General features: G+C 37.7%; 2 protein-coding genes, 1 long non-coding RNA gene and 1 pseudogene across 4 annotated transcripts; 3 read left to right on the top strand and 1 right to left on the bottom strand.

Moving 5' to 3' along the window:
- Positions 1-2,999: 2,999 nt before the first annotated feature.
- On the top strand, positions 3,000-7,058 carry oxld1 (oxidoreductase-like domain containing 1). The gene is made up of 2 exons (XM_042397477.1): positions 3,000-3,215; positions 5,041-7,058. Exons 1-2 carry the CDS (start codon positions 3,150-3,152, stop codon positions 5,428-5,430), a joined length of 456 nt encoding a protein of 151 aa, XP_042253411.1. The 5' UTR covers positions 3,000-3,149; the 3' UTR covers positions 5,431-7,058.
- A 5,570-nt stretch (positions 7,059-12,628) lies between these two features.
- pde6gb (phosphodiesterase 6G, cGMP-specific, rod, gamma, paralog b) lies at positions 12,629-15,810 on the top strand. Of its 2 annotated transcripts, none has more exons than XM_042397855.1 (4): positions 12,629-12,719; positions 14,280-14,503; positions 14,589-14,629; positions 14,727-15,810. In XM_042397855.1, the coding sequence occupies exons 2-4, from the start codon at positions 14,358-14,360 to the stop codon at positions 14,801-14,803; spliced, it is 264 nt and encodes an 87-aa protein (XP_042253789.1). In that variant the 5' UTR covers positions 12,629-12,719; positions 14,280-14,357; the 3' UTR covers positions 14,804-15,810. The 2 variants fall into 2 exon arrangements, with proteins under 2 accessions (XP_042253789.1, XP_042253790.1); XM_042397856.1 differs by lacking the exon at positions 12,629-12,719 and adding an exon at positions 13,867-14,012.
- A 2,350-nt stretch (positions 15,811-18,160) lies between these two features.
- LOC121887051 lies at positions 18,161-26,464 on the bottom strand (annotated as a pseudogene).
- On the top strand, positions 24,258-25,716 carry LOC121886434. The gene is made up of 2 exons (XR_006092730.1): positions 24,258-24,435; positions 24,988-25,716. It is a non-coding gene; the product is annotated as an uncharacterized LOC121886434 (long non-coding RNA).
- Positions 26,465-27,807: the final 1,343 nt, after the last annotated feature.

The following is a 27,807-nucleotide window of genomic DNA, read 5'->3' as shown; positions in this document are numbered from 1 at the left end:
AGCTGACACTGAACACTCTGAGGTCATCTTAATCATGAGCTATATTAAATCACAATGTAAGTGAAAGCAACCTCTTATTGATATGATGTGAAAAACAAACATTTGCTGTCTGTGATTGTGTTAGCTAGTGCCAAATGTCTGTAGTGTACCTCATTATACCCTGTACATATACAAACTGTTAGTGGAGGAAGTATTAACATCCTATAGTTAAGTAGCAGTGTCACCATGTAAAAGATATTTCATTACAAGAAGAAGTGTTGCAAAATGTTACTTAAAAGAGTACTCCACAGATTGATCAATCAGTGCCTAAATTACCCACAATGCAGCTTGACTGCAGACAGTTGGTTTAGAGATTCGGGTGTGTCATGCTTTTCAAACTTGTAGTCTTTACCTGACGCTGACTCAAGTGACACTCCCTCTGGGACCACTAAATACTTAATACTACTTTTTACACATATATAGTACTCCCCAACACCTGGAAACACACGATGAGCAGCTCATTGTTTTGGTTTTATGGCATCTTAACTGTCTTTCTGTCTATCTTGTAATCTACTGTTGCTATGAAAAACAAAAAAACAGATACATGGGTATAAAACGTAATCCTATAGTCTGCACACTAAGTCATATCACAGTTTATCTGATATGTGATATGTCACTCTAAACACTATTATCAGCTGGTTAATTTGAGTTCATCCATAAAGTTTCATCACATTATGATGTCACTCCACAAATAGAATAAAATCTGCGCTTCTTGTGTTTACGATGTAATATAAACCAGCAGACACACCTCATGATAACAATTTGATCTATTTGTGATCCAACTGTTCTTTCAGATGAATGTCAGCAGCATTTTAAGTGCGGTTAGCTTCATGTGTTTGAATAAAGGTCTGAGTTTCTATGAAGCGTGACTGTGACTGTGGGAGAGCCTCTCCTTGGGATATAGTCATATTGTGATTCAGGCCTCTGGTGAGATAACATGCCCCACCACACACCTGGTATCTCATGCCAGGCCGAGCAGCTGCTGTGTTTCCACCCCATGTTACCATGGATGTGGCTTGCAAACACTGATGTCTGTGGGGACCTCAGACTCACATTGCTTCTCTTCCTTATACTAAACACACACACACATCTCCTCATGCATCAGTGAATGGGTCAAATAAGTGGCAGGGTATGGAAAGTATTGTGTTGAACCACAGTCACACAAAGAAACACTATCAAAAGAGGGTTTATTTTCACTCATGACCATAAAGGAGCCGTTTAACTGACCAAATCTGCTTTCTTGTGGTTGTAATGCTCTTTGAGCACAGTGAAACATAATTCATCAAAACAGGTCAGTGAAAGAACCTCGAGGAGATTTTTAAGCCTTTAATAATGGTTTCTGCTTACATTATATAATCTAAATATGACTCCAGCTTCCTTACAGGTGCATGAGACACTGGGAGATCGATTTCATCTACCAGAAGTGAGACAAAGCCATTGTTTTGCAGGTTACAAGTTAAAGGTTGTGTTTCAGGTCCTTAAGAAACTCTTCATATGCCCCTCTACAAATTTAATGCCATTTTTAATTAAAAAATTAACAGTAGCCTAACAGTAAGGTACTTTTTTAAATGTGTTAAAAGTAAATGGACCCTGTGTGCCTGCCTGGGTGTGTTATTCATGTGACATAATTACAGTTATTAGAGAGCTAAATGTTTTGCATGTTGCGTCTTTTTTTGTTTTTTTTTTTGTCCACAGTCTTTACATTCAACGTGATTATCAGAGGTGTCACATTTTGTTTGTCTACTGCAAAATGTACCTGTCCTTCCTGCTCACACAATGTGATTGGCTGCTGCAGTATAATATAATTTTTTTATTTTTGGGCTTGATGGGAGTATCAAGGCATTAAGGGTCAAAAGGCAAAACGCGTTAAAGAGTTTTGGTGCTTTTTGATTTTGTTCACGTTGTATAAAGTTATCAGATTTGTGACTCCAGTCTAGGTCATGTGACTCAAATCCACACCTCTGTCCTCTAGTATTTCTGATCATGGTATCAAGAACAGACGAGGCCAAAATATGGCGAGTGACACGACAGAGGACAAATAACTGTGAGGAGAAAAGACATACCGTATCATAGCCTTTTTGTCATAGACAAAAGAACATTATAAAAGAAATTGTGAGCACACAACAAATAAGCCCAGAATCTCACTTGTTAACATACGCTTAGTAAGTCATATCAAAGTGCTGATCTTTACAGCTAAACAGAAATTGTGTTGCTCAGTCTTATCAACAGAAAGGGCACTGATTAGGTACATGCAGTCACTCAGCTGTAAATGGTATACTTCAGAGCAATTAGCTGGGCTTGTAAAGTAATGCATCAACAACTACATGAAAACACAATAATAATAACAATAATAAATGCATTTAATTTGTACTGCACTTTTCATTTGCAGTGAATTTCAAAGTGCTACAGTGTTAAAAACATGTCACATAAAGAAAATTACAAGAGATAAGATGAAAAAGCCTTCATGAATAAAAAGGTTTTAAGCCTGTTTTATGGGTCTAGGGTCTGTGCTGCCGTCAGAGCTACAGCAGCTTCCATTGACTCCTAAAAAAAAACACTCACTGTCAAACAACATATTCTTTATTATAGCCTAAGACAAATAATATGTATTAAGATGTTATCATAAAATATTAGAATAATTATAGATAATTATAAATACATAGGTAGATATATTATTTGGTTTAAAATACATAAATAAAAGTTAGTAATATATGTATAGAGGTGTTTCTCTCTTCTGTTTCTCTGTATTACATCATTATATCACCTTTTTATTGCATCTTTAGATCTTACATACATATAAAATACTGACACCTGCTGGACAGAGGCTGTAAATGCAATATGTCTGTTTTGGTCCCGCCCAGAGGCTGTTCAACGTTTTTCATTGGTTCAAATACAAAAAAGTTTCCGTTGATTGGTCATATTATTTTCTATCGGCCAATCAACGCCTTTGTTTACAATCCCACACCGAGGTCACAGTTCAGGAGAAAATGAAGTGACGCAACTACATAGCAAGCTGCCGGTAGCCGTGGATTTTATCCCTGGAGGGAGAAGTTGTCTTTGTCAACCCACAAGTCCCGAGACAATGAATTGTTTAGACACATAATCACTGAATGTTTGTGCCGACGATGCTGTGTTCGGGTGTAAATGCGGTGAGGTCGTCGGTGTCCATACAAAAGGTTGGTAGCTTAGCTAACATTAGCGTAGCTGCTAAGATACCAAACGCTGGATGACTTTGGTCTAACCTTTACTTTATTCAGCTCTGTTGGTTTATTTAGAAGGAAATACACATGATGGGTTATATTACAGCGGAAAGTGCCGATTATATTTTAAATTACATGTCTGAGACAGAGCTTCATGTAGTTACGTATCACTGAGATTACGAAAGTTAGCTTGAGCTGAAGCTCGATGCTAGAGAAGAAATCACCTCCTTACTAAAGTTACTAAATTCACCCACAAAATGTCAGTTTGCGAGTTTAACTATCGGAGCATCATAACCTTTAGTTTTCGGTGACATTCAGATTTGAGTCTTTATTATTTCTAACTTTAGCCGCAGTTTGTAAGCTACCTCTTATGTAACACTATCAGCCGTTTTTAAACAAGGACTGCATCTTTCATTGTTGGTTAATCGGTCGATTACTTTCTCGTTTAATCGATGTCATTTGTTTCTCATGCCTTTGAATGTCCTTGAGGCTTTATGTTTCTCCGTTACTTTTTTTGTTCATGCTTACGGGATAGTATTGTTATGTTATGTCATCTTCTTTTTTGCTGTTACTATGTTATGTTATTTTATTTTATTTTTGTTACTTTATTGTACAGCACTTTGGTCAACTCTGGTTGTTTGTAAATGTGTTTTAAAAAATAAACTTGGTTTGATTTGATGTATAAAGTGTCAGAAAATGGTGTAAATTGTCAATTTTCGTCAAATTTTTTGTCCATAACCCAAAAATAATAAGGCAACTGCCATAAAGGACTAAATAAAAAAATATTCATAGTTTAGAAACTAGAACCAGAGAATGTTGGTATTTTTTTTGTAAATAATGACTCTAAATAATTAATCAGTTATCAAATTAGTTGGCAATTAATTTTCTGATTAATCATTGCAGCTTTCAGATTTACAGGGATGATGCAGTGAAATTTAAACATCAACATATTGTGCCAACATAAAATTGACGATGTTACATGAAAAGCACAAATTGAATATATATCATCTCTATCTAGGATAAAAAAAAAGACTCGACGTGTCCTGAGCTGTATGTAATAGATCTGTCTCAGTGCACATTTTTGTAACTAGAGCTGCAACGATTAGTCAATTAATCAATAAGATGAAAAATTTCAGTCATTTTCAGTCCCAAATGCCACAAATTCTCAGGTAGCAGCTTCACCAGTGTGAGGATATACTGCATCACTGTAAACTGAATGAACTCTGAGAAAATGTGATGGGAATTTTTCACTATTTTCTGACGTTTTATAGACCAAATAATTCATTGATTAACCGAGAAAATGCTCTGCAGATTAATCGAGTATGAAAATAATCATTGTAGCCATAAATTGATAATGACAATAAGGTCTGCATCCCATTTAGCTGTGCCATTACTTGGGCCCCTTGTCACCAAACTGCCTCTCTAGATGTTTCTCTGTCTCACTTAATTTACACGTCTGAATTATTTCCTCATCCTGTGCGTCTGCCCCAATGTTGCCTTACAACAACAAATACATTATCTTCAACAAAAATTGTTGTTTGCCGTTCTCTCTGATTTCCATGTAAAAAATATTTGAATAACCAACAGAAACAAAAGTTAGAATAAGTAAATACAAACAGGCAAAGAAGCCAGAGGTGTTCAAAGATTAATTATGAAAACGCTACTTGAATTAGTTGATTGTATTATTAAAGAGAAAATTCTGCCATTTCGTAGAATATAAAAGGATTACCTGAAAATAAAACCACCACACTATAATTATGACTAAACATAGTTACAACAAATATATTGTTCTGTTTTTCAGCTGTGCATCTTCTCCTTGCTACACACGAGGAGATGCCGTGGCCGTCAGCAGTTGTGGAGTAGAAGTCTGCACAGCGGGACTGTTCGCAGCCTGTCTGCTGGACCACATTCACCTGCCCCTCCGGCACTAACGGACTCATCTGAGTGCACCAACGCAGAGCCCAGTCGCAGCACCTCTGCTTGGTCCCCCGAGCAGGGTCCACCACCCGCTCCCACACACTGTTGCATGAGCGGCTGTCATAACTGCGTGTGGATCGAACATGCAGAGCAGCTGTTGGAGTACTATCACGATGGAGGCGACCGCGCGCTCGCCGCTATCGAGGAAAACGTCCTCGACGAGAACCTTAAAACCTACCTAAAGATGGAGATTAGGCTCCTGAAGAAGACATGATTGATATGTTGACATGTTTATGAGTATTTTTATGTAAAAACATGTCACTGACTGAGTTTAAAGGTGCATGTAAGATTTGGCCAGAATTTTAGTGTAAAATATTCAAAAATTAACAAAAAATATCAACAGAATGTGAAGAAATAAGAGTTTTGATGTTTTGTCAAAGACGTCTGTGTATTGTGTTGCAGAGATATCTACTGAAGTTAGCGTACTAACCAGCTAGCCCGGCCCATCCGGTCTCGTAATACCACTTTGTACCTTAAGAGGTGATAGTGAGTCACTGTTGCGTCCTCAGTCCAACATGAGAGGAAGAAGAAGTAGCGCTGCCCCGAGCCATCACGGCAGCAATGGTACTGCTGCAAGTTTTGCTGCAGGACTGTTAATATGTCACTTTATTAAGTTTCAGTATTTTTTCCAGGCAAGAAAGTAAGAAAGTTTAGATTCCTGGTATGTGGTCAGCTCATCCAAATGACACCTATTTGGAAATTTGCTCTTGACGATTTTGGAGATGCCGCTGCTGCAGCTGCTGGCCGGGTGAGACAGCTGATCATCTCAACTACATGACCCAGTGAACTGATCTGTGCTGCACTTTGGTAATTGAAGGCTGGCTCTGATGTCTCTGTGATGATATGCTGCCTCCTATTTGTTTGGGGGTAAATGGCCAATCTTACATATTGCACCTTTAAGCACTTTATAACACACTCCGCTCACCCATTTCACCTCCACGTTTTCACTCCCTCCTCCTCTTAGGTCACACTGTTCACATGTCAAGTAAAATTAGCTGGAAATTTTTTAATCTATCAGCCACATGATATAAAAATCACCACGTTCCCAGTTCTCAGCAATTAATGTGTAGTAAAATGATATTGTTACTGATAGATATGATGTCCAGAACTGTGAAATTAAGACCTACAGTATGTTTGAAACTTGAATTATCCTTTTGTTTTCCGCTCAGAACAAAACCAACAAGCCCAACCTGTTACATCTAAGTAATACTTGAATTGTTTGTAGGGCTGCAACTAACGATTATTGTCGTTATCAATTAATCCTCTGACATTTTGTTTAAGAGACGCAGTAAATCCTCATATTTGATGTGCTGGAACCACCTATCTTTTGCATTTCTGCTTGAGAAATGACTGAAAAGATTAATGGATTATCAAAATAGTTGTTGATTAATTTTCCTTTGACTGAATAATTGATAATTGACTAGTTGTTGCAGCCCTAGATTACTGTCAGATTGATCCTTGCTGTAGTTTTGAAGGTGCATTTGTTGATGTGTGCATTATAATATTCCTACAGAGAAGTGGCATCAGATATTACTATATATATATATAGTCAATATAAGACAATTCCTTACTTAAGGTCTCACTTTTTACAGTTTGATTCAGTGATCTGTATAATTTATATACATAATTGATTCATTGTCATGTTCTTTTAGTCATGAAGGTGATTTGCACAATTTTTTATCAATCAGTTTGAAGCTTGAAGTGCTTAAAGTATATTTTTATGTCTTTACTTTTATTTGCTTCGTTATATTTAAGAGTTTATTTAAATTGTTTAGTTTAAGTTTATTTTTAAGAGCTGTTTGTTAAATAAATGTTCAGTCTCGAATGACATGAACAAACAGCGTTTATCTCTTTTCATCGGCATCTTTTCAGCACAAGGTGGAGCCACAAGGCAGCGCCAGAGAGACACTGAACCGTCCTGTTCTCATGAAGATAAAATATGTTCTCTGATCCTCTTAATGTGTTCATTTCATCATCATGTGTGTTTATCCAGCAGACCAGAGCAGCTGCTTTTCAATGTTGATTGTCATCAGACTCTATTTACTATAATAATCATGTAATTTCACGCACAACACTTGAATGAAAAACAAAGTCTTTCAGTACGTTCAAAAAGTGGTTGCATTTAAGAGATCGATCTTCATTTGCATTGTCATTATACAATACAGGACTGCACCATGAGTTCAGTTGTAGCCTCCTCCACGATACACATATAGAGAGTGTATTTACAAATATTAAAATGTTTTAAATTAGAACAGAAGAAAACAATTTGGCAATGAAATAGAATAAAGTATTCAAAAGTAGCACTATAGAAGAAATTAAAAAAGGAAAAACTAAATTATATTTGCAAGGAATATACAGTGTAGGGCTTCGACTAATTATTTTCACTATCTAGTAATCTGTTGATTATTTTCTTGTTTAGTCAATTGAATGATTAAAAAAAAAAGATTGTGATAAAAACTCAGGACACGATGCTAAAACAACAGTAAAATGTTAAAATATTCATGAAAAGGAAAAACAGCAACTCTTCACACCTGTGGGGGGAAATATTAGGAACACTTTTCAATATAACATACACAGTACACCACATAAATTTCACCTTTCTGACAAAAACTGACAAAAACATTTAGAATTTATTGGATTGCATTAGATTGCACAGGTGTTCTTAATAAAGTAAAGTAAAGTTTACTATAAAGTAAAGTTATAGTGCCATAAAAACTTGAGGCAGTAATGTGAGTGCAGGAAGTGCAAAGCTAATGTATGTAATGTGCATTAAACAGAATATTTCTATGTAAACATAAGTAGGTAAACAAGTTTAACATTGACTCTACAAAATTAAAATTTCATGATGTCATGTAGACCAGAAACCTGCTGTGTCAGAACAGCAGCGGAGCTCGGTCCTGCCATGTAAGTGTGACGTCTTTCAGTCAGCTGAGCGTCTGCTGCCTGAATGTCTCACAGGTCCGGTTTCTGAGGTGACAGTGACCCTGATCTCCATGACTTAGTCAGCACTAGTCTGGTAATAGTCATGCACTGTAAGTCCTGATTACACAGCGCCCAGTGGGCAGCTGCCAGACACACAGCATACACAGTTATTGTTTGACCTGGGTTATACAGGGGATTACAAATGAGGTGTTTCACTGATCTTATACAGCACAATGAACCCGATGACTGTGACGTGACGGAAAAAAATACTCAAGACAGACAAATGCTGATGCCACCGCTGCACTACTGTATGTCAGTGTCACTTTGCATCATGCCAGGGTGCAAAGAATGAAAACTCCAGCTGATCGCTAGTCAAATGCAGACAATTCAGTTCTGACATCATTAAAATTTGTAACACATTGCTTAAAGTCCCCTTCTTTAGCATTAATAATCAGTATATACTGTAAACAGTTAATAAATGTTTTATAATGAAGTTGTGTATTCGTCAACAGCCATAACTCTTTCTGATAGGATGAGGTATTTGAGTTTTTTTTTCTTTTATTTTGAGTATTTATTGATTTTTAGTATTTATCCTGATTAATTTATTGTAATTAATTATTTATATATTTATGAGATGTATGATGTGTATTACTGTAGAATTACTCGGTACAATAAAGTCATATCTTAAACAGATAATGAATGACAATAGTAAAACACAGTTGTAATAATATAATTTATATCTTCATAGGAGTAATAATAATCACTAATAATTGCTGATAAATACTGTACATTAATAAACACTTAAAATGTCCTTATATTCCTTACAACTACATTATAGTGCTTATAAATTTGGGGACTTAAAGTGTCACAGAAATGGATAATGGTTGCGACACTGATACACATATCTGTATTTAATATTACTCTATGACTCTATGAGTTGTAATTATTCTATATATTATATTATTCACTGTGTATATTGTTGCACTTTGACATGTATGAGAGAGATGACACACCAAATCTCATTATATGCAAATATATAATGACAGTTAGAGATCTTATTCAGTTAATATAGACAATATAATCAACCATATTGATGTTAGCTGATCATTTCTAGTGCATAACAACGTTTTTTTATTGGAAACCTATTATATCTAGCAATCAGATACTGATAGATAGAAAGAAACACCCTATATGTTTCTGCTGGATCATTCACTCCTCATAAAAAGAGTCGGACATGTGTTGAGAGCGCAGAGGTCGTCAACAATAAGCTCCTCCCACTGCACATATCCTAGGAAATTGATTGGGACAAATACATTTTTAATTGTCAAGCCACCATTATATTGAGTAAGATGAACATTTTGTAGTAACTTTGAGTTATATTCAACCAGAATCACGTTTATTGCCGGGTAGGTTTGCACATACAAGGAAATTGCCCTGATGTGGTGAATAACAGAATAGTCAGAATATACAATTAAAGAGAGAATACAAGTGCCACAAGTCAACTGTAGATAATGTAAAAGAAATTTACAATAAAAGATAAGTAAAATGTATTCTGAACAGGAAAGAGCTCTAAGAGTTTAAAATGAAGAGAATTGAATGTATGTATGATATATTGACAGGGAATGTGCAAATATTTGTAGTGTTATTGTTACTGTAAACATCACCATCAGAGGCACTGAAATGTTGGAGCATTACTGATGGTTATTAAGGTATAAATACAAACTGTAGTGACTGAGAGAACAAATTCACCACAACATCCATTTAGTAGCTTTCATAAGGGTCATAATGTCTTCATCAGCAGATGCTAAATGGGCCTTGATTGTTTTCTAAACTGTTGTTTCACAAGACAGAAGAAACGTTGAACTTCAACTGTAGCGATGATGACATCGAGACAAAAGTCCTCATGCTGCTCCAGACAGAATAATTTATATATTCAAAACAGAACTATATCAGAATAGTTTGTCTGATACTACTACTGCTTAAACGTTCTTAAAAGCAGATGTATTCCCTCTCCCCTCTGAATATGTAAATATTGTTCATTTAAAAATGTTTTAGTCTCCTAAAAGTTAATTCTCAGTGTGTCTGTGAACAGGAGGCTTCAAGTTTCTACATCACACTTGCATAAACTGCATATTAGACCACAACTGGTTTCCAAACTAGTCTTGATGTCGCAAAATCATCTCGTACGTGCAGAACTTAAACCTCAGATTTGAGGTGAGAACAGAAACTTTGATTTTCAGCAGATGAATGTGAAAAGAAACTCTGCACAACCACAGAGAAGAGACCAACATCCAACTGGAGGGATGAGAAGAAAAACACATTCATGAGTGGAGACAGACTTCAAACTGCTCTATGGCTGCAGCTAATGATTATTTTCATTATTGATTACTCTTCTGATTATTATTAGGCTATGAAATATTAAAAAATAAGAGGGGAAATGGCATCCACAATTTCTCAGATAGAACAGGAATGTCTTCAGTTTGCAATCTAAAAAAAGGAAAAGCAGTAAATTATCACATTTATGAAGCTAGAACCATCAAAAGTTTGACATATTTTGTTTGAAAAATGGCCAAAACGATTATTTAATTATCAAAATAATTGGCAATTAATTCTGTGATGATTGACTAATCGATTAATCAGCTAATGATTGCAGCTCAGAAAAAATCTACAATCCCGTGACAGCTGGGCAACCTCCATCTGTTAATGAAGATCATGTGATATAATCAAAAGCCCACGAACAGCTGCTGAATGGACCTTGTGTTGTGTTAAGAATGACCTTTGAACCTCAACCTGTAGGACGTTTCACTGGAATATTATCTTGTGTTTCAGAGCTGAAAAAATTAATTCAAACTAAATTTCTATGAACCCTCAAAGTCAATCACTAATTCAGATTCAATGGATACACTCCAAAACCCCAAAAGTATCACATGATGAAATGATTACTTCAGGCGGACTTTTGTTGATGTTATTGTCCAAAAGTATTTGGATAGTGAAATGTAAACATTTTTTTAGGGGGGATTTGACCTCAAACAAGACCGTCACCAATTTTACACATAAAGGTCACATCTACTATACTAAACTGTAAAACAGCTGCCGCTTATTGAGTCAGTCCTCACTTTCAACATCACATCCTGGTGCAACTTTCTCTCTGTTAAAAACAAATCAAAACTTTCTCAGATCATCAACAATGCAAGAAAAATTACAGACACCTTCCAGTCTTCACCATCAGATCTCTACCCAGACACACGTCAAAGACAAGTTCCCATCACCTTGTGATGGAGAATAAAGTTTATTTCTGATTTTAATTCTGAACACAAATCTGTAATGTCTTCTGTGGCTGAAATCACTCAGTTGTTCACTCAGATTTCTGACATTTACTAATCATTATCAATTTGCGTCGTCACTGAAGGCTGTAGAGTCACACAACTGTCATTTTCACATCTATGATGCATTGTGGTATTGCAGAAAGTAGTGTACATACCTATATATTGTGAAATTTATATAGTGAATAAATTTACACAGAGTTTTGACACTAAAATTGGTGTACAGTGAATATGGTGTATATAAGTAGGGAATAGTAATAGTATACTAATAGTATAGTAAGTAGGGAATTTCCTACAAAATAACCCTGACTGTTTAACGTTGGGTTTGGAGACTGCACTATTTTTAATGGAAAGCCTGGATTAGAGATGAGTTTGAGATTGAGTTGCATTATGGGAATTGTAGGATCCAGAGATTCTGGAGATCTAAAAGTAATTTTATTGCTCTTTGCTGCAGAAATTCTGACAGTCGTCCTTTTTTAAATCTGCCGCTCGCAAGTGGAAACTAAAAAGGTTGCCATAGACATATCCACCTGAATTGAATAACAAGAAGTCCTGATTAACAGTATAGTGATTTATTTCTGTTGCAGCCATGCGTCCAGTACAACCTCAGTGTGTCACTTGGCTCATTGGAGAATATTCTCACTGCAGGAAATGACACTGAAACATACGTGAAGATGATCGAATGGACTTTTGCAGGATGGTGAGTTGAAGGGTTTTGCCTGAAGCAGATGGTGAGGTGATTGTGTAACAAAGAGGGAGTGGGCTAGGAGGCCTTTCAGGAAGCTTCCTGCTCCAACCTTAATCTGCATCAACATATATTTCACACTGTATTATCTCATGTATCCTATTGTCTCAAATCGTTGGATTGATTAGCACTGCTTGGTATTTTCTTGAACTTTCTGGAGACATACAGCACAGTAAGTCTTTGTCATGCTATCAAAGCAAACATCTCAAATCCAAAGTTTTATCACACATACTTTATAAAGTCAGATACACATGAGTTTCATCCATGAAAACTTTCAGTTTGGTCTTCTTTACATGCTCACCCTCTTTTACCCAAACCGAAACATGTGAACTGTTGACATTAGAGCAGGTAGGCGGTGCGTTGGTAATCTTCTGCGGGGCTCAGCATATAAGAGGGACCCTAAGCCCCGACTGGCCCTCACAGCAATCCTAGCATAGAACTCCACACATCTGCTGGACAGACCGGTGCTGCGCTCACACACACTCGTCTGGCTGTTCTTCACCCAAGCAGCCGGTGAGTAGACTCACTGAGAGACATCACCATCACCACCATCGCAAACACTTTTGTTATTGAGATATTTGAGATTTTATGTAGTGTTAGAGACTACTGTGACAGCTTTGGGATGATTGATGTGACGACTCTGGAGCTGCATGGAAGTCAATGCATGCAATGCAATGGATGTTACTTTTATTACTTTGAAAGATTTGAAGTTAGTGTTTTTTTGTTTTTTAAAGATAAAAGCAAGATAACAAATTTTGACACCATTTTGGCCGGGACTCTCTTCAAGAAGAGATTTAAATCTCAAGAGAGCTGAATAAATATCAAACAAGAATACATTTTTAGAAAGACAGCACAGCCTTAGAGTGTTTAATTTTTTAAATCATAATGTGGTTAAACATATGAAAATAAGCTACTAATTGATGTCTTGTGTTGCAAATAATACACAGTTTATTCTAAAAAGATTGTTTTGTCACTGTAACCTCCATCAGTCTTCAAACAATAGTGATGACAGAGGAAGTCTGGGACACTTGTAGGAAACATAAGTAGACCAACAACATGATGGATCTGTCGATAAAATGCTTACAGTGACTACAGTGCAAATATCCTTTAGTGATATTGAGGTTAGTTTGACAGTAAATAAAAGATTCAGGAAAAAAATATTTAAAAACTGTGAAATAAGTAGAAGACACAGTTTCTATTTAGTTAGTATTTACCAGACATTTTTGTGGAAGATTTATCAGTCAGGTGTTTGGTTTGGTTTGCTTCAGCTGGTATTATTTGAAATTTTACAATACTTTGCTGTTGATACTGAGTTTTTGTACAAATATCAATAGCTTTTTTTTGCATGCTTTGAGAATTATAAATGTATTTTTCTACAAAGTTCTTAAATATTACATTTTGTCTAATCATAAGCAGTGGTATAGAAATGTACACATACTGTATCCGTCAATACCTTAAAGGATGGATGTTGAATACTCAGCCCTATGAATGACTTGTTAATGCTTTAGGATGAAAGGTGCAGCTTACATAAATATTTTCAGAATGTGAATTCTAGAGCTTTTCACATATTTTGATGAGTGAATAAGAGGTTGAAGACTTGATCAGGACTGTCATTGTCATCAGGGGCACAGTGAGCGGATTGATCATTTAGACCCTCAGTGCGAGCTCAGCATATCTGCTGCGCTGTCCTTGTTCTAACAGGATTACGTGTGGACGGTCGACTTGAAACAGAGAGAGGGGGATACTTATTAACTTGAGCCAGGGATTATGGGAAATTGGGTCATCCTCGCAGAACACGGTGCACAGGTAGTCCATCTCAGATATTCAATTACTGTGAAATATAAGGGTAAATCCTGCTTGGTGCTCGTCAGATCAGTAAGAGGATTAAGGCCTGTAATGTCAGACAGAGGTGACAGAGGCTGCATGCTAACTGTTACACACAATAAATGGTTTAATACAGCATTTTATATAATACTTTAGTGACTAAACAGGTAAAAGAGGCCATTTTTAAGTGATATCTTGTTTTTTTGAGGCATTACCTGATCTTGTCTCTCTCATTTCCACAATGAAAAGATATCATCACGACGACTACACTTCAGAGAGGTGCATCGAAAGCCAACAGCCTGCACACAGGTACCATAACTGCTCAAAATGAATCTTGAGCCACCCAAAGCTGAGATCAAGTCGGCCACCCGTGTCACCGGAGGCCCCGCCACCCCACGTAAGGGACCCCCTAAATTCAAGCAGAGGCAGACCCGTCAGTTCAAGAGCAAGCCTCCAAAGAAGGGAATCCAGGGGTATGCATTGAAAGATGCACAATTTATCTAAGAAATTTGCAGAATTATAACAAGTTATGGTGTGTAATGATCTTTTTCTTTGCAGCTTTGGTGATGATATCCCTGGAATGGAGGGCTTAGGCACTGGTAAGACACGTTTTCTTTTTAAAATGCACCTTATATCAGTTGCTGCTGCTTTCAGAGGCCTGATCAACATCACATCTTTGTCTTTTTTTTTGTGCAGACATCACCGTCATTTGCCCCTGGGAGGCCTTTAATCACCTGGAGCTGCATGAGCTGGCCCAGTACGGTATCATCTGAGCCTTCCTGCATGTCCCTGCAATCTCCTGAGGATTACAGGCCACGTCCACGCACTTCAAACCATCTGCCTCAGGCTCTGTCTCATAGCTTTAAATGGAACTACTCCCAACAAACCACTACAACAAACTGTAACAAACACAAAAAATGGAAAAAAGAGAAAAAAAGATCTACAAAAAAAAAAACAACTTTCTGTTCTCTTACTCTGGATTCTTCTTCTGATTCTGCAATTCACACACATCTGCTCACGTTTAGCATCTGTTGATTTGATCTTCACTAGATCTGCACTGTTATGCTAAAAACGCATCCTCTTCTCTTTTCTTGCTCTCTTTCTTTCTTTCTTTCTCTTCTCTCTCCTTGCATGCTTTTCTACTTTCTTCCACTTTTCTATTCTTCTCACGGATAAAACACGAAACTTATGCAAGCAAGGCAGCCTCAAAATTGAGTTTAAGTGACAAACCTGTGAAGTGGGTGGGTTCCCACTTCATGTGCTTCGGCGCCTCTTTTTCGTCACCTTTAGAGGCTTGTCCATCAATGCCGAACTTATAAAATACAAATCCTGAATTCTGTAGAGACTGGACACCAGCTTGCCATTGCTGAGCGTAAACTTTCAGGGGGATAAAAGTCAGATATCCCTCTTTTCACTCTGTTCTGAACAACCTTTAACTGCACCCATCTTTGTTAGGATACATAAATCATCTGGGTTTTTTTGCTAAATTTTCTACCACCATTTTGTGTGGAAGTCAATGGATAGGTGATACGTGTGTGTAAGTGTTTTCAGGGAAAATTGTCAGTTCAGGCAACATTTGACCTTATGTTTATGATAAAAATAATTTCAAAACCACCTTTGCAGAGAATAATTGCTGCTACAGAAACCTTTGCATCATACCAGTGTGTGATTTGGCAGGGCATTAATGTGTATTGTTCATCATTTACCCACACTGACAAACACATCTTAACTGAGGAGGTACAGCATCTTCTATCATTGTGTTTGCATGTATTAACATTAGGTTGACATATCTTCTTATTTGTATATCTCCCTTATATAATATTAATGTATATGAAAATATGTATTTTATGTTTTGCATGTTTATTCATCACATCTTCACACTCTTCCCTGTGTGTTTATATTTGTGTTTTTAAGCTCATTATCTTAGCTCGTTTGTTGTTTTCTTGTAGAGTTTTACATTTTTTTCCTCATTGTCCTGCCTTTCATCCATTCATCCGTCCATTCAGTGTTTTTGATTTCATCATCATTGTTTCATCTCCATTGTCTTCTTCATCATCATTTATCCTTCATTCTGTTCATGTTTAGACAGTGAAGTGTTAACCTCCACAATTAAACTTGTACCAGTGAGTTGTACATATAGGATAAGTGCATTCACACTATGAGTTGCATTTAGATTTGCAATGTAATTTCTATTATCTTGGCTTTATCTTTCATACTAAGATAACAACAAACAAGTTTTGCCCTGATGATAAGAAGCTGGTGATGGAAACATTGGAGGTTTTTTTCTCAAATGATGTTTCCAATGAATGACTGCACTGTAGTATTAAAGAACAGCAGAGGGACAAGTGGGATAGATGTTTCAGTACACGCACAGATCTGAAGAAATGTGTAATGGAGCTTTGCCCTCTCTACAGGATGAGGAATAAAAATAAAGCATAAAAAGAGGAAAATAAAAACTGTGATTTATTTATTCTCATTAAAATTGTTCCTCGGATTATGAGTCAGTAGTTAGATATTGAGAGATTGATGATCTTTATTTTGGTCTTGAAGTACATGTACATTACGTATGTATATACAGTCACATGCACACACAAGAATACATACACACATATACAGTTGATAATGTGATATTTTGGATTTCATAATCAGTGCTGTCATACAGTATTTAATCAAAAATAGGGATGGGTGATCTCCACCTTGATTAACAATGTGAAAAGCAGGTATCCAGGCATTCATTGTTTATTAAACTCAACAGTCTTTCAGAAGAAAATCACTATAATGTCAGTGTTTGAACTATTTGAACCGTATTTCAATAAACACCATAATAAATGTAATATAATATAAGACTGCAGCTGACAATTATTTAAATTATGGATCTGCTGATTTTTTAATCAATTAATTGACAAAATGCTTAAAGATTAATTGATTAATCATTATGTCAATCAAAGATATTCAATTTTCTATCATGTATGACAACAAAAAAGACATTAAATCATCTCATTACAGAGGGTGGAACCAGCAAACTGTTGGCATATTTGCTAAAGAAAAAATAAAGACTAAACTGAAATGAAAACAGTTGCCGATTCATTTTCTGACAATTGACGAATCTATGAATTGGCTAATCGTTAGAGCTCTAATGTATATAATGGAATATAATATCTCTCCCTAATCTAGAAATTAAAGTAGCATTGTTACAGAAAATAGAAACTATAATAATAAGAAATAGGTTGCAATGTGTACAGCATGAATCACATTACAACTTTTTGAGATCAATTGCAACTCTATAAAAGCAGTTTCACTCAGCTTCTTTTAACAGTGAGTAACCAATCCGTAAATGGGAAAAATAACTGTACATACAGTATGTGTGCTGAAAAAAATAGAATGATGTATTGATAAATATATCTCTATATAAAACAAGGAATCTCTGTCTGTCTCTATGTATGTGTGTATGTATGTGGGTTTGTCCTTCACGTATCTCGAGAACCAGTCATCCGATGTACTTCATACCTGGCAGGTGGATTGCTGGTGAAAGTGCAATGTCGATGTGTGAAGTTATTTGGATGAGTGGTTCTCAAGAAATATATAAAAATACCTCATAAATAATGTTAATTTGCTTCTTCTTGTGTCCTGCTGAGAACTGAGGACAGAGCTTCAAGACTTCTCAGTGACAGTTTACAGCCACTCAGCCTGATGAGGATCTTTAGTCAGTCAATTCACAGATCAGTTAAACAGTATAAAGTAAATAAAGACTTGCTGCAAAAGCTTTTAAAGACATCTAAATACCGACCTGAGAGTTTCAAGTCAATTTGGACTCTCCAATCCAGCAGACGGCAGTCTCACTCCTGAATCCTGCAGTTTGTTGTTACTTAGTTCCAGCTCTCTAAGACTAGAGGAGAGAACTGAGGACAGAGCTGCACAGCTTCTCTCTGAGAGGTTACAGCCACTCAGCCTGAAGAGACAGTAATGAACAAGAAGACAAATATTTTTTTGTGAAAGGGACACACACAGACGGAACAAAGATCTCAGTTTATGATCGAAAAAGTGAAAAACAAACATTCAGTAATATAAAATACACAGTATCAAAGCATCAACGAACTTCTCTGTATTAGCCAGAGTTCATATTTGTTAAATTTCTCAATTAATTTAAGACAAACTGTACTATGATCTCACCTGAGAATATCCAGTGTACAGTAGGGACTTTCCAGTCCCGCAGACAGCAGCTTCACTCCTGAAACCTGCAGGTTGTTGTTACTCACATCCAGCTCTCTCAGATTAGAGGACTGGGAACTGAGAACTGACGACAGAGCCTCACAACTTCTCTCTGGGAGGTTACAGCCAGTAAGCCTGAATATTAATGACAACAGTTTGAGAATTTTACTTTTTCTTTTCTACAAAGTTAAATTAATAAATTCATACATAAATGTAGTGATTCATTTACTTACAGAGCTTTGTTTGAGGATTTGAGCACAGGCAGTAGCCTCAGAAGAGCCTCCTCTGAAGCAGAGTATTTCTTCAGGTCAAACACATCCAGATCTTTTCCTGATGACAGTAGGATGAAGACCAGAGCTGATCACTGAGCAGGAGACAGTTTATCTGTAGAGGGACCTCCTGAACTCAGGTAATATTGGACCTCCTCCTCTAGAGAACGATCATTCACTTCATTCAGACAGTGGAACAGATTGATGCTTCTCTCTGCAGACATATTTTCACAGATTTTCTTCTTGATGTATTCAACTGTTTTCTTTCTGGTCTGTGAGCTACTTACTGTCTGTGTCAGCAAGCCTTGTAGAAGCTTCTGATTTGTCTGCAGTGAAAGGCCCAGGAGGAAGCGGAGGAACAAGTCCAGGTGTCCATTTGGACTCTGTAAGGCCTTGTTCACAGCACTCTGGTAGAAACATGTTGATTTATCTTTGAACACATCTGACCACCTAGAGGTTTTTTGTTTGTCTGCCAGCAGATTGACTCCAGAGTTGATGAATGTCAGATGGACATGAAGAGCAGCCAGAAACTCCTGAACGCTCAGATGGACAAAGCAGAACACCCTGTAGTGGTACAGCCCACTCTCCTCTTTAAAGATCTGTGTGAACACTCCTGAGTGCACTGAGGCTGCTTTGATATCGATGCCACACTCTGTCAGGTCTGATTCATAGAAGATCAGGTTGCCTTTCTACAGCTGCTCAAAAGCCAGTTTTCCCAGAGACACAATCATCTTCCTGCTCTTTGGTTTCCAGTGTGGATCTGTCTCAGCTCCTCCATCATACTTGACGTTCTTCAGTTTGGACTGAACTACTAGGAAGTGGATATACATCTCAGTCAGGGTCTTGGGCAGCTCTCCTCCTTCTCTGCTTTTCAACACATCCTCCAGAACAGTAGCAGTGATCCAGCAGAAAACTGGGATGTGGCACATGATGTGGAGGCTTTGTGATGTCTTGATGTGGGAGATGATTGTGCTGGCCTGTGTCTCATCTCTGAATCTCTTCCTGGGGTACTCCTCTTTCTGTGGGTCAGTGAACCCTCTGACCTCTGTCACCATGTCAACACACTCAGGAGGGATCTGATTGGCTGCTGCAGGTCGAGTGGTTATCCAGAGGCGAGCAGAAGAAAGCAGTTTCCCCCTTATGAGGTTTGTCAGCAGCACATCCACTGAGGTGGACTCTGTAATATCAGTCAGGATCTCATTGTTGTGGAAGTCAAGAGGATGTCGACTCTCATCCAGACCGTCAAAGAGAAACACAACCTGGTACTCTTCAAACCTGCAGATTCCTAATTCTTTGGTTTCAGTAAAGAAGTGATGAATAAGTTCCACCAAGCTGTACTTTTTCTCTTTCAGCACATTCAGCTCCCTGAAAGTGAATGGAAATATGAACTGTATGTCCTGGTTGGTTTTGTCTTCAGCCCAGTCCAGAGTGAACTTCTGTGGTAAGACTGTTTTCCCAATACCAGCCACTCCATTTGTCATCACCGTTCTGTTTGGTTAATCTCTTCCAGGTGCGGCTTTAAAGATATCTTCACATCTGATGGTTGTTTCTGGTCTGACAGGTTTCCTTGATGCTGTTTCAATCTGTCTGACCTCATGTTCATCATTGACCTCTGCAATCCCTCCCTCTGTGATGTAGAGCTCTGTGTAGATCTGGTTCAGAAGGCTTGGGTTTTCTGCTTTAGCAATCCCTTCAAACACACACTGGAACTTCCCCTTCAAGTTAGACTTGAGTTTACATTGGCACTCTGCAGAACTAAATGTTCCTGAATGAACAAACAACAAACAAAATCAGTGAGTGGATCCAACAAAAAAGTCAGGGAGATCTAAACATTAAAGTGCATTTTCTGTAGTTTGTATCCTCCATCAGCAGTTTTCAAAACGTAAACCTGTTGCCTCCATTTCCTTTCCATCATGTTAAATCTGTTAAAATTATCTTACTGCTCTGCAGACGGTCAGCCAGGTCCTCCTGCTTCATTCTCTTCAGGAAGTAGAGTGTGATCTTCAGAAATGCCTTTCTGCTGCTCCTCCTCTGCTCTTCCTCCTCATCATCCAACACCTTCTCATCCTCCCTCTGACTCTGTAAGCCTTTTGGGTAGTCTGGACTCAAAACCTTGTGGACTCTGCTCAGCTCGTTCTTCACAAAAGTGAGAATGTTCTCCTCCAGCAGCTGGAACAGAAAGAAAAACTGAACATTTAATTTAAACTGGTAAACATCTGATTCATCTGTAATTCTGAAGGTCTGCTGGTCAGAGCAGCAAGACCTGAATGGTACTTTAGTACTAAATAGTAAAAGGTGTGTTTGTACATGTACACACCATAAATATGGAGTCCAGGTCTGTTGGATGCTGCTGGGAACACTGATCACTGGGAACCTCTAACCTCGGCTGCTGAGCTCTGTGGAGAAAACATCATGTTTAAGGACATTCAATGACTCAAAGCTGCTTATCAAACAAGTTCTGTCATGTTGACAACATGAATTTAAAGAACTCCTGACACTGGCTGAGACAATTTTCCATCTTATTACTGCACAGAAAATAGCCTTTACCTTTTGTCTGTCACTGCCTTTTATTAAACCAAATTTGAGGGTTAATATTTTACACTGCACTGTAACTTTTATTCTCTTGTTTTATCTGTCTGATTCCCTTTTAGCTTCTTTTTATTTCCAAATTTAACACTTTTAATTGTTTTTATATGTCTTTTTACTTGTGTTGCTTTTATATTCTGTTTTGATGCCTTTTATGCTCTATGTAAAGCACTTTGAATTATTGCCCTGTTGTTGAAATATGCTATACAAATAAACTTGCCTTGCCTTGCCTTGCCTTTTGTCCCATTATATTTGTGTGGTGACTGTACAGCATCTGAAGTGGTGACTGGATTGAATATTGATGAAACTAGCCAGTGATTATTGTCATTCTGATGACTGAACTGACTAAGCGCAGGGGCATTGACAAAGGGCTACCTGTCTTGCTGGTGAATTTTTATTCCCTCCTTTCTCCCTCTCATGTCCATATACCTGTGACTGCCTTTTAAATATATAGCTCACTTGATAATCATCTAGGTAATTACTGGGCAAAAAACCACCAAGGCTCTCCTCCTGAAGCCATTATGATGACTGGTATCTGGCTCAAAATATGCACTGAAGGGTTTAGCTCATTCAGGAGTTTGTCACCAAAATGGGGTGTTAAGTTGGGTCAGTGGACCTGGATTTATAAGGCTTTATAGACAGCATGGCTGTTATAATCAGGATTGTCTAATATAAACAATAGAGTGAAGTTCTGTTGGCTTACTGTGTTTCATAATTGTGTCCTTTAAAATTAATAGGTTTATCCATGGACACACAGCTGGGTTCAGGAGAGTCTGGTCTCTGCTGATGGATCCTGATACAAACACAGAATTTGCAAATGAGTTTAATCCTGAGAAAGTAGAGTTTTGACTGACAAATTGCAGATCAAAATCTTGACATTAAATGAGTAGCATTCTTCCATACATCATATTTCAAGCAGATGAAAATTTCTTCCCCATTTTAGTTGATTAGTTAAGTAATTGGTTGTTGTGGTTTTTTAGGGCTTCTCACAGCATATTATAGAAGAGATGGGCCACCTCACCAGAAAATAAACAGGTCCTCAAATAACTTCAGTAGAAACAATTACACTTCCATGACATATACCACTAAATTTCGGGGAAATGTGCAGGTGCATTAAATTACACAACACAAGCTATAAATGAGTAGTAGTAGCTCAGGGGAACACCCCCAACTCTGGGAGTGATGTCCAAATTAGGAAATGTGCATCATGTAGCAAGTGGATGTGACTCTCCACGTTGAGACCTGCTGATAGACGTAACAGTGGAGCAGAGGACAGAGACTGAGATAGCGATATAACCAACCTGCACGCTTGTATTGACATGTTTTTTTTTTCTTATTCTTAAAATATTTCTATGAAACAAATATTCGTAAAAAAAAACAAAAACAAAAACAAACAAAAAAACACTATTTGTGCTTTGCCGAATAAGGTATTTGTATTCAGGTACATCCCTAGTGCAGATTGACTTACTTTTCACAATCATGTCCTTTAAGAGCAATGGGTTTATCCATGGACCTATCACTCTTCATGGAAACACAGCTGGATTCAGGAGAGTCAGGTCTCTGCTGATGGATCCTGATACAAAGAAATGGCAAATACACATCTGATGAATAGTGGCCTTTGTTTACCTCAGTGGCAGAGAGAACCAGGCCTTTATTTGGGACAGGCTAATGTTAGAGACAGGCCTTCATTTTTAATTTTACCTGTTAATGCAAACTTAAAACGTCCTCCATGTTACAGTGTTACAATTTCATTTAGCAGATACTTTTATCCAAAGCGACACAGACATGAGAGTTAATACAACATGAGCAAGGATCTAGTCAGGAGAGAACAACAGTAAGTAAGTGTCATAAAGCTAAGTTCAAGATTCAAGAATTAGTTTATTTTAATTTTCTTGTGTATTTGCATACACAAAAAATGAAATTCTGTTCCTCCCAGCCCACAGCAGTGCAACAACAACAGAAAGGATAAAAGGATACATGTCTCAGTTCGATGTAGACAGCTCTTGCATATCAACGAGTGACCAGCACTGACTGGGGAGTGAAATAATCAATTTTTCTGTCCAGAAAACATTAGGCAGTATGATTGTTAGAATTGCTAGTTGGTGTGGGTTAACAGTTAGTCTAGCTTGCACTCCTCTGTGCTTGCCCAACTTCCACGTCCTGTCACACCGTTTTCGATGTTTCCTCTCCAGTGCAGCTCCAGGCAAGGATGTGGTCTCCTTTCGGTCCACCGTAGCAGACCAAGCACACTCAGTTGATTTAGCTCCAAGCCAGTATTTCTTGTAGCAAAAGTCTTTGTTATGAATATCTAAAACAAACTAACAATCATAGCCATATTTCCTTTGCATTCCACACAATGACACAGATGTAGATGTAGACATGGACAAAGAAACTGCATAGTCAGAACTAGGAGAGGCCACTGCCAACATCAGTTGCGCCGCGAGAGAGAGTACCACCAACAAGGGCCCCTTCATTTATCTTCTTATTTTCACAAAATAACTCTTCTGTTAGCTTCCTCAGTGCAGTTTCTCCCGTGGAAGGTTGGTAACAATGGCAGGTAGCAGTTAGCGGTTGACAGCTAGCTAGTTTTTTTATTTAAAAAATATAGCCAAAGATGGTATTTCCTCTTCTGTTCTTGCTGATTAATGCTGTTACCTCTTCTTTAGAGTCTTCTCTGAAGATTATTTGACGGTTATTTTGAAAAATGTCCCACTTTTTAGGTCCAAGTTTGAGATGTATTCAGGAGACAATCTCTGGTGCAGCCACTCTCTCTCATTCCAGAGTAGAAATATAGAACGTAGCGTGATGATAGTTGATTTATTTATTTATTTTTTATAAGTCCATCAGATGTGGAGGTGTTCATGAAAGAGCTGGGTATTTAGCTTTTTCTTAAAGATCAAAAGGAACTCTGTGGATCAAATTAAATTTGGTAACTTGTTCCACCACTGGGGAACTACAGAGGAGAAAATTTGACTAACGTTGTTGTGGCGGTACTACGAGGCGCCTTTCATCATTGGTGCGTGGTGCATTTAGCGGGAGGGAGCATAGACCTGAATGAGGGAGTTCAGATAGGCGGCAGCCATTTTAGTTGCTGTTTTGTAAGCAAGCGTCAAGGTTTTGAATTTGATGCAGGCAGCAACTGGGAGCCAATGGAGGGATATGAACAGCAGACTGACATATGCTGTTTTGAGCTGGTTGAAGACCTGACGCGCTGCTGTGTTCTGGATCAACTGCAGAAGTTTGAACGTGCATGCGGGGAGACCTGCCAGTGAGGAGTTGCAGTAGTCAATGCTTGATATTATGAGACCCTGTAACAGGAGTTGTGCTGCATGCTCAGACAGGTAGGGTCTAATCTTCCTGATGTTGTACAGAGCAAATTGACATGACAGAGCAGTCAAGGCCACATTAAAGGTTAGTTGTCATCAATCATGACAGCCAGGTGTCAGGCAGACTTTGTGGGGATGAGCCGGGCTGATTTGACCTGGAAATTGATCTGTTGTTGTATAGATATGTATGCTTGTAGTATGTATGTAGTATGCTTTGGACTAAAGCGTCTGCCAAATTAATAATTGTAAATGTTAAAAGTACTGATATTAAGTACTTAAGTAGTATTAAGTATCTATCAGTTTCAAATTCTTACCTTTGATCAGTAGACTGAGATCCATCTTTGAGGCCAATAGATTTATCCATAGACGAATCAGTCGTGATTGACACCCTGCTAGGATGAGGTCCAGGAGAGTCTGGTCTCTGTTGATGCTTCTTGATACAAATGTAGACAAAAGAAACACAGTTTAACTTCATAAATTAAGAATTTGGACGTGACTTGACCTATGATTCAGACGTAGTCAACAGTTATAATTTGTTGACTTACTGTGTCCCTGTGCTCTTGTCAGACATTCAGCTGGGTCCAGGTACAAGTTCCAGTCATGGACAGTTAGAGATCCTCATCTCAGCTCTGCACTTTGGTCTTGCTGTCATGTTCCACACACAAAGTGCTTTTAGTGTCCTCACACTGATTCATAGCAGAGAAACACCTTCACACAAACACAACAGCCTGCTGGCAGAGCAGGTGTGAGCAGAACGTGCACTAATGCATCAAGTCATTGTCAGCAACCATACCAACATGTACCCTGTTTCTGTTGAATGACTGAAGCTAAGCAGGTGTGGGATTGGTTATTACTTGGATGGGACACCTCCTGGGAAGGACTGAGTTGCTGCTGGAAGTGGTGGTGGGCCAGTAGGGGGCAGTCTCCCTTCCAGTCCTAATAAATCCCAAATTCCCCAGTGCAGTGACGGAGACACTGTGCTGTTGGAGATGTCATCCTTCAGATGAGACATTAAACCGAGGGCCTGACTCACTGTGGTCATTAAAGATCCCATGGCACTTATTGCAAAGACTAGGGGGTTCCCTGCTGTGCTGGCAAAAATCCCCAACCTGGCTCTCTCCATCTGGCCACCTAATCATCCCCCAGTGTAACTGGCTCAATGATTCCCCCCCTCTCCACCTCAAGCTGATGTGTGGTGAGAATTCTGGTGCGAAATGGCTGCCATGCATCACTCAAGTGGGTGCTACACATTGGTGTTGGCTGAGGTGAGTTTCCCCCCTTCACTGAGAAATGTTTTGGGTATCAAGATAAAAAGCTATATAAATGTAATCCATTATTATTGTTAATATTAAACATTTAACAACTTGTGCTTTCTTTCAACATGTAAATATTCAAGCTACACTGCTAAAAGTGTGAGTCTGTGTGGGGGTATTAAACATTTAATTAGACATGGTAATTCATGTAAGCTATGATGAAAATATTTTAAAAAACAGTAAAAAAAACTACTTAAAGTTAATAACAGGACTGTCAGTTAGCAACTTTAAAAGGGTTGGCTATTTCACACATTAAATTTAGTTTACTGGATCACTAATTTACACAGTCTGTGGAAACAGTTATCTAATGCCTTCAAGAATCAATTCTTGGACCAGTTCTTAATGTATATAAAAAGATCCACATTCACAGAACAGGAGACAAGAAGGTAGGTGCGGCATAAAAACATATTGTAATATAATATGAATTAATTAATGTACTGATACTGTGGATTAATGTAATGTAATATTTACATTGGTGTTGTGAGATTACATTTAAGAGGTAATACCAGAGAATACAGTCTTACACTGTATATCTAACTGTTTATAATTAACAGATACAGATATATATCGTTAGGCCTTCAGGTGTGTGTGTGCTCACTTCTTTACCTTCATCTGAGGAACAACATCAATGGTGTCAGTCATGTCCACTAAAAGAATAGGGAAAAACACAGAACAATGATTTTAGTTACTTGTGAAGTTATTCACTATTCAAGTATTTTTTCAGTAGATATTTTCTTACTCAAGTAGTTATTTTGAATATGTCTTATAAAGAAACAATACTTGTACTTGAGGATGGTATTTAAGGACTCTGCCCAGCTCCACCCTGAGAACAGTTCATGATCCTGAACACAAACTGTTAACAGAGATCTGATCTGAAGACAAACACAAACACCTTTTACATTAAATTATCAGAGTGATCAGAGATGATCAGGGAAGACTTTACCATTAGGCAAGGTACGCCACTTCCAGTCGCTATAGATTATTATGATTTAGATATGATATAAAACATAAAATTATGTTAATATTCTAACTCATTATACCCCAAAATTACTTGCAAAAGGATCCCCCAAGCACATTAAAAAAAAAAAAAACATTGTCGATGCTCACTAAAGATTAATGGACTATTACATCACTGGAGGAGCAGCTGAGACTGTTGCACAATAACATGTTGCTGAGGATGCAGAAACTCCTTTAGGTAACGTGCAATTCAGCGCATTGAGACAGAGCTATGCCTTTCAAAGGAAAAACTAAAGGGGAAAAGTCATGCAATCATTGAAAGTGATCTGCTTTTCTGTTGTTCCCCCGAAACAACTAGCTGGACCACAGTTTCTAATGTTTTCCTGTTCCATCGATTCACTTGGTAGATGATGGGAGCACCGACCCTCTTTCCCCCAAACCCCCATGACAACAGTTAAAGAGAATGACGATAATATAAGAAAAATCTGCGTTCAGAGAAAAAAGAGAGTCAACTAGTGGCTTATAAAAAAATAAAACTGCTTTCAGGAGAGAGGAAGACAATGTGCAGGGGCTCAGTGATGGAGGAAGTATTCAGACTACAATATAGAAATACTCCATTACAAGTCAAAGTCCTGCATTTAAAGTTTTACTTTGTTATAATATGTTACATGTCACATATATTATTATTACAGATGCATTACCTTATAAACAATTTTGACTACCCCATATAGGCCAAATACTGGATAATTTAATCTATAATGATGCATCCTATTTTATCAGTTCATATATTTTGTATCAAAACTCTTAATCTGCAAATGTAATGGAGGATATAAAGTAGTATAAGGAATATAATATTCAAGTAGCTTCAAGTACAATTAGCCTACCTCTCTTGAGTAAATGAACTGAGTTACTTTTCACTGGCTGGTTCAGTGAGCAGTTCATGTCAGAGAAGCAGAGGAAAAATCTGGTAAATGATTGCAGTTATAGGAATGATAGAAAACCTCAGCCTATTTAGTACCATCTGTTGAAAACTAACCAAGTACATTTACTGAAGTATTATGCTTACAGTTATGAGGTACATGTACATTAATTTAATATTTCAGTTTTATGCAACTTT

This window comes from Thunnus maccoyii, chromosome 20 (assembly GCF_910596095.1).
Source record: "Thunnus maccoyii chromosome 20, fThuMac1.1, whole genome shotgun sequence".
In the NCBI taxonomy this organism is placed as follows: domain Eukaryota; kingdom Metazoa; phylum Chordata; class Actinopteri; order Scombriformes; family Scombridae; genus Thunnus; species Thunnus maccoyii.
This window is presented reverse-complemented; position numbering and strand designations above follow the sequence as displayed.

Coding starts and splice junctions, on each gene's coding strand:
- oxld1 (XM_042397477.1), top strand. CDS start 3,150: ATGTTTGTGCCGACGATGCTGTGTTCGGGTGTAAATGCGGTGAGGTCG. Junction 3,216..5,040: donor CGTCGGTGTCCATACAAAAG/GTTGGTAGCTTA, acceptor TCTGTTTTTCAG/CTGTGCATCTTCTCCTTGCT.
- pde6gb (XM_042397855.1), top strand. CDS start 14,358: ATGAATCTTGAGCCACCCAAAGCTGAGATCAAGTCGGCCACCCGTGTC. Junction 14,504..14,588: donor CCAAAGAAGGGAATCCAGGG/GTATGCATTGAA, acceptor TTTTCTTTGCAG/CTTTGGTGATGATATCCCTG. Junction 14,630..14,726: donor AATGGAGGGCTTAGGCACTG/GTAAGACACGTT, acceptor TTTTTTGTGCAG/ACATCACCGTCATTTGCCCC.